Raw genomic sequence first — 14,722 nt, forward strand, 5'->3', positions numbered from 1 at the left:
TCCATATAAACAAGGCTCCTCTGTATTATGAGGCAATACAAGTAGGCTATGGAAATGTAAAACCTATGAAATGCCTCAATGCTGAAAACACTATAAAGTTTTTGTGCTTCTATTTTGTCACAAAGATGGATATAAAACAAATACAAGTTACTCCCAGGACTCACAATACAATGGCACCGGAAAAGCAAGCCCATGTTTTCTGTGAGGCCTACACAAGGGAGTTTGTTAGACAAAAAGAAAACCACTCACTAAATCTTCCCCACATCTGGATTTTCTAGACATTTTCTTCTGCATCTCTATCTTTTAAATTCTTCCAACCTGGGATTGTTAATTTGTGACCTGCATGGAGCCATGCACATCACCACTACCCAAAAATGAAGGAGACACACTTGGGGTGGGATTGAATCCTGAACCTTTCCAATATACTAAAGACATTTTTCTATTAAAAACAGGCCCTGCACTATGCAATGAATATGTATGTTTTGAACTGTTTCAGCAACGTTATGGTATATACTAACCATTTGTTCTTGATTTTGGGGCGATCCATTGGCACCATTTAAAATCCATTGCAAGTTCTGTTCTCCCATGACTATGCTAGATTGCAGAATAGCAGTGCTCTGAGACGGAGTAATTGTTATAGTTGGATTACCCGTCAGAATAGGGTTTGCACCCACAGGCACACTCTGAACCACACTGGGCAGAGGCTCAGTGGCACTCGATGCTGCTTGAGCAGAGGCTCCAGCAGCCACCGAAAGTCCTTGTACAATGGGATGTGGTGGGTTCTGAGTGTGCTGAAGAAAGTCTTGGTGACTGGCAGCAAACTGTGTGCTGTGAGGAACAGGCACTTCTGGGGACTGTAAAATAGTCGCAGGGTTTCCAAACGCAGTTTGCTGTGAACTGGTTCCTATGGAAGTGGGAGCTCGAGAGGGTACAGAGGTTTGTAGTGCTGGGTGCAAAGGTTCAGAGATGCCAAGCTGCAGTACAAGTGGGAAAGATAAAGATGCTGAATCTCCTACGGAAGGCTGAACAGTAGTTACTGAGTCTGCATCACCATTAAAACTTTCAATCAAGGCAGCTGCCAAAGGAAACAAAGTAAAAAAGAAATATGAATACGCCAAGTCTCATGTGGTCCAGAAAAACAGTAATTCACTGAACCTTAAGAAACTAAGCCTAATTTCCCTTCTAGCTAATAAATTACAGCTAAGAACACCAACAGCAATGATTTTCATAGTCAATGCACTGTACAAAAGTCATAATGCAAGCCAATTAAATAGAGACATGTTGGGGAGCCAGGGCAGAGACCTTCCTATGTCTAAATTTAGGAAGCCAATAAAACTGTACTCCACACATAGGCCTGTTATAGCTCTTAAGAGCTAGTGGCTCTAAGTATTTCTATTATAAACTCCCTTCTACAGATGGTTTCTTTCATTCAGCCATAAATGCCTGCTCCAAGAGGAAACCTACTACAGAAGAGTTTATAAGGAAAAGCCCAGCAGCACCATTTTCAGTGCCATGGGATGATACACAAAACTAGTGCAAACATAATCTCACAGTTCTAGTGAGACAGTCCCAACGCTTCAAACTAGGAATACTATTTACTTTAAAAATAAAAATAAATTAAAATGGCAGTGCTGCCCTCCAGTCCTTTTAAAGAGACACTTCTCTGGCTTCTTCTAAGGCTTTATATCATCCACCAGGCAAGAATTCTCAGTGTGAGGTGCATAAATGAAACTAGCTATCTGCATGGATAGGCGGGACCGTCTCTCTAAGAACACGAATACAAAGTGTACCTGTCTGTTGAGAATCTTCCTGATTTGCTGGATGATCTGGGCTCTGGAATATAGATTCAAAGATGCTTGCTGGTGAGATTGTGCTAAGATCTTGTCCATGTGTCTGGGGAGGAGAAAAAGGAGAGAAACATTGGATAACAGTTCCCTGATTTTAATAAACTAGTGCATAAATGCCAGTCATCTAGCAAATGTATGTTGTAATCATTTACTCAGTTATTTTAATGGGCCACCCTCAGAAAGGGCAGAGTACTTTGTACTTCACGCAACTAGTACGGTGAGAATAGTTTTATCATAAGGCTAGATTTCTGGTCTTTAAAGGAACACTGCTAGTTCTGGAGACAAATCCTTCTTTCTAATTCAGCAGAGTGAAAAAGTCCTTTTTCAGGTTAGAGAGATTTGCGATAAACATCCAAAAGTCTGTGCTAGAGACACCAGCAAGATGGAATTACTTCCTGCCCAGACTTGTATGAGTACCTACAAGTCTGCATCCTTTTGCAAGTCCAATCTCTTTCCTCAACACCTGGAGGCAACCTAATTAAGGGATTGTGTCACAGCACAATTCTATTGGTGGAATTATATACTACAGCCTTAGTATATAATTCCACCAATAGATGTGAAATGCAAGTTACAGAAATGGCCAGAGAGGGAAAAGCAAAATGGAAAAAACTACAGCAGTACAAGCAAATGGTGCTAATTCTGACTTCCACAAAGATCTTTTATATAGCTGCAAGTGCCAAAAGGCTCTCAAGTGACTTAAAATGAAATCACTATATTGCTATATCCATCCTAATTTACTTTGCCCACATCAAATGTTACTGATCCCCTGGAACAGAATGCTAGGACTGGATTGCTTTGAAAGGAATTGTCCCAGCTTAAAACAATATTGAGAAGAAAAAGTTAAATTCACATGTTATAGGATTATCCTGCATCTGCATAAGCAGTCAGAGCCAAGTGCACTGTATGAGATGCCAAATTCACCCAATAGGATGATTGCAGCAATATTTCACAATGACAGATGGTGAAATTTGACTGTAGGAAAGGAATCAGAAGAGCTGTGTAGGAAGCACATGTATGTGTCAGCACATAACATAATGTATCCTGCCAAAAAAATCCACTCGACAGAACCAAGATCAATGCAAGGCCATCCCCAGGCGACAGGAACAAAATAGGGACCAAAAGCAGATAATGCCAAACGACACAGCAAGTGAAACAAAACCATTTTTTAATACTTAAACCCTTTGTTTCACTAGACAGGGCAAACACTCTGTAATAAAAGACAAAATCTCCAATTATAGGAGAGGTACGATTACTTACTGTATTAGAGGTTTCCCGCAGTTCCGAATCTGTGGATATGAGGCTTAGGTCACTCAGACAAAGGGAGTGGTTTGTATCCTGTGAGGAAGAATACAACTACAGTTACGTATTTAAATCAGTGTCAGCAATCTTGTACTTTACATGGTATTTTAGAGGCACAGGCATCTACACAGCTTGTCAGGCTATTTCCTTCAGGGTGGATAAAAAACAGTGAATAAAAAAATAAAAACTGGATTTTTAATTTAAATATTTTACAAAATAAACCTATTTAAAATTACAGTTGAAATAGATACGTTTTGTCTTTGAGAGAAGTTGTTATAACCCATTTACAGAACCGTGCAAATCCCCAGATATCTGTGTTATGTCCATGAGTATCCACTTGTGTGGCTGTATGTGCCACAGCTCATTTTTGCAGATATTGATGTGCATACATATTTTTATCTAGAATCCTGCAAATCTGCACATCCTCTTTATAGCTGCAGGTATCTGCATCAGAGGATGTCAATGTGGGTATCTGCAGCTCATGTTTGCAGAAACAAAATTCGTATCTGCATTTCCCCAGGGCTCTACCCATTTACATTAAATAAATAATAGTAAGTTTTAAAGAAAGTCTAAGCACCTGAACTAGCAAGGGTCACTGGCTAAGCACCTGAAACCAGAGTTTGCTAAAATGTTAAACCAACTTTTGACAGCAGTAGCCTCTTCTGCAGGTAAAGAGAATATTTTCTTTGCTTCAATTTATTCAGCTATATTAGTTTAATTGCTAGTTCATTCAAAGTTAAGAAACTAAGTAGGAGCTGAAAAAGCAGTAAAGCTTGTTTTCCCTCTTCCAATATATGAATAAAAACTAGGTGAGAGACAATGAGGTCTTCTCATTCTAAAATCCTGAAGGACAATAATTTGTGAATTAAACTGATGTTTCTCATCACTAAAGATAAATCCTTTGTTTAATAAATCAGGACATTTTAAATGAAAAACATATTTGGTAAATTTTTGATACACTTTGTTTATATTTCCAGTGACTTTAAGGTAGTTTATCAAACAAAAGCATTAAAATGCTGCTTTCATGCATTTTTACTTGAATTTCTATCCAAGTAAAGCTTGACACAGATCATAAGTCAAAAAAATTAATCTAGTAAATAAGAAATGCATAATTCACCATTTCTTAAATTAAATAATTAAAAATTAAGAATCTGGATAAGTGTAAGTTAAGCTATATATAAATGCAATAACAAATGTGTACACATACTGTATCCTAATTATCAAAAAGTTCAAATTTAGTATAAAGGCTATATTTAAATTGGTAACCATTAAAACGTGTTGATTTGCAATCAATGAGGATTAACCTTCAAGAAAAGACGTATAAATGCAAAAAACACAAAGTTTCCTGCTTGATTTAAATCATAACTAATAATTAGTGATTTAAACAGCTCTGACTTAAATCAATCCACCCTGATTTTGTTCCTTGATAAGGCATTATCCATCTTGAAATTTAAGGCTGGGGATTTCAAAGGTGCTCATGACAGTTAAGCATCAAATTCCACAGATTTCTAGTGGGAGAGGTGCACCAAATACTCAAGTTTCTTTGAAAAACATCAATGCCTTTAAATTGCCTCTGAACTTCTCTTCAAAATAAGCTTTGTTTCAATCTACCACAAAAGTACTAAAAAGAGAAAGCAAAAGCTACTGACCTCAGATACATTGTTATTAGGAAGTGCATTAAATGAGTGTCCTTTCTCATGACCTTTCATGTGACTCTTCAGACTATACTGAGTACTAAAAGTCTTCTCACAGCCATTACTGGGACAGAAGAAGGGTCTCTCTCCTACAAGAAGTACAAAGACACTTCAATGATTTGTACACAAGTTTAGACATCTCTAAACACACAAGCAAAATGGCTTTGGTGACTTAAGTCAGAATCGTCCAACCTTTGGCAGTAGTTAAAATACGGGAAAACAAACTGTTATGTGGGTAAGAATATTTTAAGCACTTTAATTGTTTCTGCTCTTCACTGGTTAGTCTGTGGATCCTACTTCAACCAGTTGTATTAATTTAGATAAAGGTGTCAACATAAAACTAACCAATGTTGGACTGAGTTGAACAAGGTTTGGTCTACAGAGACCTTCACGTGCACAGTCCCATGGCAAACAATTAACATTCCTTTGAAACCTTTTAAAGAGAAAGAAAAGAAGGGAAACAATTAAAGCAGGGGTGGCCAACCAGTTAGAGATGAAGAGCCAAATAGCTGTGGATAGAGTGCAAAGAGCTACGTATTATATATTTATTTTTATATATCTATATAAATAGATATATAAAATGTAGTACACAAAACGTAGTGATAAAAATGACATTACAGGACATTTCGGAAAAAACCAACTGAACAATAAAAAAAGTTCTAGTGACTTAAAAAAATTCACAGCCAGTCTATAGCTCTTCAGAGAACTTGACAAAGTAACAAACATCAAATTTAAAAAAAAAAAAAAAAAACCTTTAAAAATACAGTAATATTCTCACACTAAAAATAAGCATCCCCACCGTGTATTTTAAATTTAACACCACTGCACTGTGAGTTTTTTTAAATTAAACTGAACTGAGAAGTAAATTAGCACAATCTGAAGTGCTTGTTTCACTGCAGTTTGTTGATCTCTGGTATGGTTGCCTCGTTTTAATTTTTTTTTAAACTTATGAAGATGGCTTTTTACAGTTCTAAAAATTCAGGTCTGTCCCAGGCAGCAAATATGAGAGGTTCAAAAACAATAACGGAGACACTCATCTCTCAGAATAATTGCTTCAACCTGACAAACAAAAGCCTTTGCATTTTCTTTAAAGAAACAGTGTAAACCAGGTACATACTGATTCTTTTTTTGCCCTGGAATTTAAATATAACATCAGTGTTGGCTGCCTCATTCTGCATCCATGAAGACTTTCAGTTTAAGGTGCTCCCGCCCCCCTGCTCTAACCAAATACCCCAGAGCCAGGCACCCCCAGCCCCTCCGCTCTAACCCAATGCCCCCCCCCCGAGACATGAACTCCCAGACATCCCTCCCTCTCCCTGCTCTAACCCAATGCCTAGGTCCCAGAGCCACTGCCACACACATCTCCTTTCAAGCGCTGGGGCACGTGTGCAGAGCAACCAGCTGTGAGCAGTCCGGGTGCATGGCTCAGAACTAGCAAGAGCTGCATTTCTTAAAGCAAAGAGCCACTAGTTGGCTTCCCCTGAACTAAAGTATCTGAAACAAAGCAAGGCTCTCGTTTTCAAGTGTCCCTTGTTCCCTTTAGCTGGAGAGAATTTCAAGAAGGAAAAGTCCCCCTTGCCTGTCATTGACAGTCTCTTAGATTAGTGATTTTCAAATTAGGGGTTGCAACAGAGTATTGGGTGTGGAATATCAGGCACTGGGTCTCTTGCTGTAGGGGGATCAGGTGACCAGCAGGGGTGCTGAGGCAGCTACCTGCCTGTCCTGGCTAAGGATGTTAAGTATCGGTTAATTTACTAGTAGAGTAGTTGATGGAATTCCCATCGGCTACTCGACAGGCACTTCTACATTCCTCCCTTGAAATGTACAAGAGCCCCCGCTGGGGAATGCAGAACTCTGGAATGCCAGTACATTTTAAAGCGGCAGCGCAGCATGGAGCCCGGGGTCAGCAGGGGACTCCCCAGCTGATCCCGGATTCTGCAGAAATGTAGCTGGAGCCTGAGATCAGAAGGGGACTCCCTAGCTGACCCCGGGCTCCACGCATGGCAGCACCGCACAGCTGATCCTGGGACCAGCTGTGCAGCATTGCCCCTTTGAATGCTGCCTCAGCTTTTCAAAGGGGCAGCCGCAAAGCTGAACCCTGGCTCAGCTGTGCGGTGCTGTCCCTTTCAAATGCCAAGGTGGTGTGTTTCAAAGGGACAGCGATGCACAGCTGAGCTGGGGATCAGCTGTGCTGTGCTGCCCCTTTGAATGCCACTTCCTCATTTCAAAGGGGCAGCCCCCCTCTTCCCCTCCCCCATTTGCTGCTTCTATCTGATAGAGACAGCAAAGGGGGGAATCGACTGGTCGATTAGTCAACTGACTATCCGATAAGCATCTGCTTACCAGATAGTCGACTAGACCTTAACATTCCTAGTCCTGGTACCACAAACTGTGCTGTGCTCCAGAAGCAGCCAGCACCAGGCCTGGCTCCTAGGTAGGAAGCACACAGGGCTCTGCGCACTGTCCCTGCCCCCAGGAGCGGCCCTAGACTAGCTGCCAGCACCTGGCGCCCTAGGCAAACCATGCAATCGGCACCCCCACCTCCAAACCCCTCAATGATATTGCGCCACCATTTGGCGCCTCATTTAATTTGGCGCCCTAGGCAACCGGCTAGTTCACCTATATGGACGGCCGCCCCTGCCTGCCCCAAGCACTAGCTCTGTGCTCCCATCAGCTGGGAATCCGCTGTTGGCTGTTTCTGGGGTGCAGGAAAGGCAGGAAGCTGCCTTAGCACTGCTGCTGCATCACTGACCAGGAGCTGCTCAAGGTAAGCCCCTCCAACCCAGCCCTGACTCCCCTCAAAGCTGGAGCCCTCTCCTACACCCCAAAGCTCTCATCCTCAGCCCCACCTCAGTCAAATTACGTTGGGTTATGAGAAAAAAAGTTTGAAAACCACCAACATTTTCTTCAACTGGGTGATGAGAAAACATTTTCTTCATCAAACATTTTCTTCAACTGGGTGATGAGAAAAAAAGTTTGAAAACCACCAACTTAGAAGATAAACATGAGGATAATTGTCCTTTTAGGGGGAGTTAATTGAAATGGGCTGGAGCCATTATTGTTGCTGCTAAAGTCCAATTCTGTTTCCTAGGAGACAAAAATGCACCAGAACAGAACAGCAAAGACAGAAAATGCAGCTTTTATCCTACACATTGACTTTCACTTTCAATCTTATTGCTGAAAAACAGGAACAGCACAATCTTATCAGCCACTCCAAGACGGGGCCCACCCACTTATCACCCAGGCCCACCTCTACCCCAGCTCTGCCCCCATCCCAGTGCTTGCTCTGCTCAGCCCATTCGGAGAGGGAGGGCATGCCCAGCTGTAGTTGGGGAGAGGGGGTTGGGCTGCAGAGGTTTGCCCTGTTCCGCCTGCCCAACGCTTCTGATGATGTCCAGGATCAAGGCACCGGGCTTGCTCCACTCTGCCTGTCTGGTGTTCCAGCCACAGAGCCAAGTTGGGGACTTCCCCTGCTCCTCACACCCAGCGCTCATCCTAGGGAGCAGGACTGGGGCATGGGAGCTTGCAATCCCTAGACCGGAGATGGGCAAGCCCCAGTGCTGTGACCCTGCTCCCTGGCTGGAGTGCCCGGGGGAGGCGGGGGGGAGACAGGGAGAGAGAGACACAGCACAGCTGGGGCATGCACTTTTTTCAGCCCCTTATTTTTCCATTGTTCCTTGCCAGAGCATCTATCACCCCCAGGGAGATAGAAGGGGGAGAGATGGTCCCCATGGCTCCCGCCCCCACCCTCCTGTCATTGTCCACCCACCCTAAATTGGGATCTACCCTAGTGTTCCAATCTGCCTACACCACTGCTTCAAGGCCTGGCAGACTTGTACCAGCATCAGGCTACTTAGCATATTGCATTTAGCTGCATTTTTCTGATCAAAGGCCGTCAGCAGTGTTGCACAATATAGTCATGGGTGGCTAAGCCAGTCTTATGCAACGGAACACAAAAGGAGAGTCATAGCAAAGAAAAAAAAAAAAGACGGTGGGGGAAGGAACAGGCAGAAGAGTCTCTTATTCTAGGTGACGTTTGGGATTCTGCCAGGGAAGCTGGAGATGTCACCTGAGAGCCATGAACGGATACAAATGTCTGCCTGCGAACGTGGGTATCCGCGGCTAGACATCAGTATCCACAGGGACACTGCAGCCAAAGGAGAGGAGTGTGATCCCATTGCACCCAGGAGCCAGCACCTCCAGCCAGCAGCTCCTCCCTGCCATGCAGCTACTACCCCCAAAAGGGATGAATGACCTCAGAGAGGAGATGATGCAGCTGGGGGTGGGACTGGAGGAAGTACAGCCATGCAGCCTGGAAGGAGCTGGCTTCCGGGCATGATGGGACCATTCTCCTCTCTGTGGACCCCAGTGTCTTTTGGGAACAGAGCCCTGCGGATACAGCGGTCTATCCACAGATACCCTCATTCCCGGGGAGACATCTGTATCCTCACAGGGCTCTAATCATCTGGACACCCCTCTTTCTGGTCCACTCTGGTCAGGATGTCCCTCAGGTTTAGGAAGATGGTGGTCAGGGACACAAGCCGACAACAGCGGTCAAAACCTTTATGGTGATGCTTGCTTCAGTCGCCAATTTTCACCTAAAGTCTCTCTTTAAGGACTCAAAAAGGGAGTGATTGTCATGGGGCTATCCATATGCTTTATGAAAATATGCATCTGCATATCACACATAACTGTAATATGCTTTATGTAAAATACTTCCTGTAAGGCATCATTGGAAAGCTTGTATGAACAGGATTATCCCATTTGTATGCATTTATCATTCCTGCATTTAAAGTTAGAAATCTGGAGTATAAACCTGTGTTATTAATGTAGTCATGCAAAGTGGGAGCCATTAATGTTATTTCAGTATCTTGATGGCCCATTGGCAAGAAAACAATTAACTGTAAATAGACTTATTTTTCCTAGAAGCCTGAGAGAAGGCGCTACGGACGGATCTACCAAGACGTGGTCATATCGCCTGATGCTGAGAGCAGTAGTGCTTGTTTCCTTGATACAACTGTCTGCATTTGGGGGTGAATAAAAGTAGTCATTTCAGGCCCAGTGAAATGGACACAGAAACAACCACAGCAAGAAACACAACATCATTTATAGTTTGTACATCATATATAGTTTAATAAGTGAAAGACGATATTTTATAGTAAATCAAATCTAGTACAAAATAAAAGGCAGAATAGTAAAACAACATTCAATACTATAAACATTTGGAGATAAATCTCTAAGTCACTGTGTTGTGCCAGGCCAATTCCACAAGCCAAATACACAGGGAAGCCTTGGAACTTAACTTCATTTACAGGTTTGGGACCCATCACACAGGTAGGAACGAAGACATTACCTGGCTAGCACACTATATTCTAAGGATGTTAAATAACAAGTAATTTACTAGTTGAGGGAATTTCCATCCACTACTGGACTAGCTGATAGGCTCTTGTACATTTCAAAGGAGGAATGCGAAACTCCACGTACAACCCGGGGCCAGCGGGAAGTCCCACTGACTCCCAGCTCCACAAGAGCCCCCTCCACTTGGCATTTCAAAGCAGCAGTGCTGCACGGAGCCTCAGAGCGGCTGGGGAGTCCCCAGCTGACCCTGCGTTCCGCGGAAATGCCACAGGGAACCCAGAGTTATCTAGAGACTCCCCAGCTGACCTCAGGTTCCATGTGACACTGCCGCTTTGAAATACCACTCTTCCCTCCTCCTCTTGCTGCCTCTATTAGATAGAGGCAGCAAGGAGAGGAGATCAACTAGTTGACTAACCAACTAGTCCTTAACATCCTTACTATATTCCACATGCTAATGCCTTAAAAACCAAACAGTGGGTGTTTAAGAACAATCTGTACCTTCTCTATCAGCTTCATGTGGCATGAACACTCTGACTATTTCTTTCCCCCTTTTTCCTTCTCTACCCCCCATCCACTATTTATTTTGGAACTGAATCTTTATTAATTCCATTCATCTGAAGAAGTGGGTTATGCCCCCAAAAGCTTATGATGCCATCTACATGTTTTGTTGGTCTTTAAGGTGCTGCTAGATTATTTGTTCTTTACGTTTTTCCAGTTACAGACTAACTACCCCTTTGAAGCTTAATTCCTTTGTTTGTTTATTCTGGTAATTTTATATCTTGGTCACCCTGTGTAAGATTTCCTAAGCATCGAATGATGGTATTTTTGGTTCCACTAAAAATTCTGAGTCACTCTAACCCATCTGAACAGACCAAAAAGGGAGTAATTCCTCCTATATTCAAACTACTAGCTCCTTCAAGCCAACACAATCCTTTTGTCACAATTTTTCTATGGTACCCATCCCTATTTTTGGCCTACAGCTTTCTAGATAATTTACATTCACTTGAGAATTAAACTCTGCTACAAGGTACAAGAAAACAACATGAAACTGATAACAAAGGTCTCCCAGTTCTGAAACAATTCTCAGAGCAATGTATTTGGATTATCTAGATCAATCATTTTTTTAAATTCTACAGTTAATTGATGGCAACTGCTACAACCTATATACAAACTTATTTTGATAAACTGGAGAAAACAACAATTATCCTTTGTGCAGGCAATAGTTCAGGCAAACACTGAAAGTAGTTAATACATTTAGAATGAAAGATTCTCTAATGTTCGAGGGCTAGGGGGAAAGATAAAACTGGGGGATGAGATGGATCCTACTGTCCTAGGAGCAGTGCAAAGTATGAGACTAATACCTCTAAAGTTAATGTGATACTTTAAATGCCATCATTAAATATAGATTTACATTCTTGACTTGGGTACTTTTAGATCTGCCTGCTAGAAAAGAATGAATAAGTGGTATTTTTCCATGAGGATTTGATCTTGACAGAGAGGTATTTCTGCAGAAAGATTTACTCATTTTGTTCTTATAACAGCATCTGCATCTGAAATGTTACCAAACTCTGACAATCTCTTCATCTTAATAAGGCAAAAATAGGCTGTATGTTCTCACCATTATTTTCTTCATATCAATATTAAGGGCTTGATTAACACAGGGCAGTGGAAAGGGGGCTCAGATCTTATCTGACAGTTTATTTTTAGGGCTGGTTTTACAAGGAGAAAAGGTTATCTGTCTAGTCTGGTACACACTGGAATATTTCTGGGCATTTTTTAAAATGTAAATTACTGGATCTCCATTTTCATGAATCTTAACCACAGTGTAGGTAGCCGTAAAACAAGCGCAAATGATCTCATTTTTGGTATGCAAGACAAAACTCACTCCATTCGTGGCTGGAAAATCTTAGAGTAGGGGTGGACAATAATTTTTTATGTGGGAGAGGGGAGGAGAGGGGAGAGAGGGAGACCAAGAATTTTGTAAGTGGTCGAGGGCCGCACTCTTCCATTATATTAATGGAAGTTGGGTGCAGAAGGGAGCTTGGAGTAAGAGACTGGTGGTGTGAAATCTGGGAGGGAGTTTGGGTGAACTAGGGGATCATGACCTGGGGCAACAGACTAGGGTGAGGAGGGGGTGCAGGGTCTGGGAGGGGAGTGTGACCTGGGGTAGAGGTACAGGGGTTTGGGTTGTTACCTGGGACAGGAGCTTGGGGTGCAGAGCTTGGGAGGGGTATGGATGCAGGAAAGGATTCTGGCCCCAGGCGAGGGGTGCAAGAGGAGGGAGTGCAGGTTCTGGGAGGGGGTTGTAACCTGGAGAGGAGTACAGGGTAAGGATGTTAAATTGCGGTTAATTTACTAGTCAAGTAGTCGAAGGAATTTCCATCAACTACTCAACTAGTCAATAGGCACGTCCTCATTTCTCCTTTGAAACGTCCATTTCAAAGGCGAAATGCAGAATACCACATGCAGCCCAGGGCCTGCAAGAAGTCCCGCTGACTCTGGGCTACGCGTGGGCGTGCCAGCTTTGAAATGTACAAGAATGCCCAGCAGGAGCGCACTCATGGAGCATGGGCTCCATGTTGAGCTGCCAATTTGAAAAGTCACACGGAGCTTCAGATCAGCTGGGGAGTCCCCAGCTGACCCTGGACTCCAGGCGGTGCTGCTACTTTGAATTGTCGCCTCGGTGTTTCAAAGGGGCAGTTCCCCGCACAGCTGATGTGCAGCACTGCCCTTTGAAGTGCCTCCTCTTTCCCCCCCTTTGCTGCCTCTGATAGAGGCAGCAATGAGGGGAGAAATCGGATAGTCTACTAGTCTTTAAGGGTATGTCTACACTACCACCCTAGTTTGAACTAGGGTGGTAATGTAGGCAACCGGAGTTGCAAATGAAGCCCGGGATTTGAATTTCCTGAGCTTCATTTGCATAAAGCCGGGCGCCGCCATTTTTAAATGTCCGCTAGTGCGGACTCCGTGCCGCGCGGCTACACGTGGCACGGAGTCCGCACTAGCGGACATTTAAAAATGGCGGCGCCCGGCTTTATGCAAATGAAGCCCGGGAAATTCAAATCCCGGGCTTCATTTGCAACTCCGGTTGCCTACATTACCACCCTAGTTCGAACTAGGGTGGTAGTGTAGACATACCCTAACATCCTTAGTACAGGGAGTTCAGCAATTTGGGCTGTGACCAGAGATAGCGGATTGGGGTGCAAGGTCTGGGAGGGGGTTGTGACCGAGGAGGGGAGTAGCAGGGGATGCAGTGTTTGGGAAGGCACATGTGGGCTGGTACAGAAGGTTTGGGCTACATGGGGTAGGGAGGCAGAGGGTTGGGGGAGGGAGAAGGTGGTGCCAGAAGCAGGCTCTGGCTGGGAGACCATACCTGGCTCCCAGCCAACAGCCCAGCAGGTTTCTTAGCCAGGGTCATTGCCTGCCCTGCTCCCGCATGGCACTCAGGAAAGCTGGCTGCAGGACTACGTGTGTGTTTCTGAGTGCTGAAAGCCTGGAGGGCGGGGAGACCAACTTCTTATGCTGCCCCTACCCCCAGAAGCTGTATGTGCTCCGGGGAGCTGCAGGAGCCATGTTTACTGCTCTGAACTGAATGCTGTGTAAGCCAAGGGGATGAGCAGCCTTTCACATGCTGTCTGTCCTGGAAACAGGCAGCTGCTAATGGCTGAAAGTGGCCAATGGTAGCTTCTGGGAGCGGGGGCAGCATGGGAAGCCTGTCTCCCCTCCCTCCCTCCCTCCCTCCCTCCCTCCAGGCTCTCAGCATCCAGAAACACACACGTGGTCCTGTGGCAAGCTTTCCTGAGTGCCGAGCAGGAGTCAGGCAGGCAGGAAGCCGGCTGAGACTCTCACAGGCTGGATCCAGCTGCTTGGCAGGCTGGATATGGCCTGCAGATCATTTTTCACCCAGCCCCATCTTAGAGGGAATACTGGTGCTGAGGCAAGCCCCTTTAAATGAGCCCTACCAGAAGTGAGCTGATCTCAGTGTCTGATTTATACTGCAAAGGGCTGTGACCCTCCTCTGTGTTAGTGCTGGAGGCCAGAGGGCCTGGCTCAGCAGGATAGAGCTGGGGAAACACAGGGGGGCAGAAAGGCAGGCTCAGTTGAATTTCAAGTGACAGTTCCAAGGAGGTCTTTGTGACTGAACCCATCCAAGTGATATGTGGAATAAAGCAACCCCTTGTTATTTTGTCCACCAATTGGACCTACTAGCCAAAATAGCAATTTTTGTTTCTTGATTTCTGGTTCTACACTCTTCTTGTTCACCATGTATCATTTTAAGCACAGTCCTTGAGTACATTAGACCTTTTTGTTTGGACTAACCCAGTATGTCTCGCTTTCCTACCTTTTTTGCCCCCATCAACATTTGTTATAGGTTACTGTGACAATATTATGAACTCATACACACTTTACAGTTGGGCTCACAATTAAGGTACATTTGCAGGCCCAATCATCATAAGCCCCCTAAACTTGATAAGGAAAAGTGAGACATCACCTCCTATGACGATATAATCTTTAAAGACCTTG

At 44.0% G+C, this 14,722-nt stretch overlaps 1 protein-coding gene across 3 annotated transcripts in view; it reads right to left on the bottom strand.

The window, feature by feature from the left end:
- MTF1 (metal regulatory transcription factor 1) overlaps positions 1-14,722 on the bottom strand; it is a 39,289-nt gene that overhangs the window by 3,753 nt on the left and 20,814 nt on the right. For all 3 annotated transcript variants that reach the window (XM_075908516.2, XM_075908517.2, XM_006134245.4), the window contains exons 6-9: positions 4,796-4,929; positions 3,105-3,182; positions 1,791-1,893; positions 519-1,075 (exon numbers count right to left, since the gene is read on the bottom strand). In XM_075908516.2, the coding sequence (XP_075764631.1) occupies positions 519-1,075; positions 1,791-1,893; positions 3,105-3,182; positions 4,796-4,929 (872 nt within the window). The remainder of the gene's footprint in view (positions 1-518; positions 1,076-1,790; positions 1,894-3,104; positions 3,183-4,795; positions 4,930-14,722) is intronic.

Source organism: Pelodiscus sinensis, chromosome 26 (assembly GCF_052426305.1).
Source record: "Pelodiscus sinensis isolate ZL-2025 chromosome 26, ASM5242630v1, whole genome shotgun sequence".
In the NCBI taxonomy this organism is placed as follows: Eukaryota; Metazoa; Chordata; order Testudines; family Trionychidae; genus Pelodiscus; species Pelodiscus sinensis.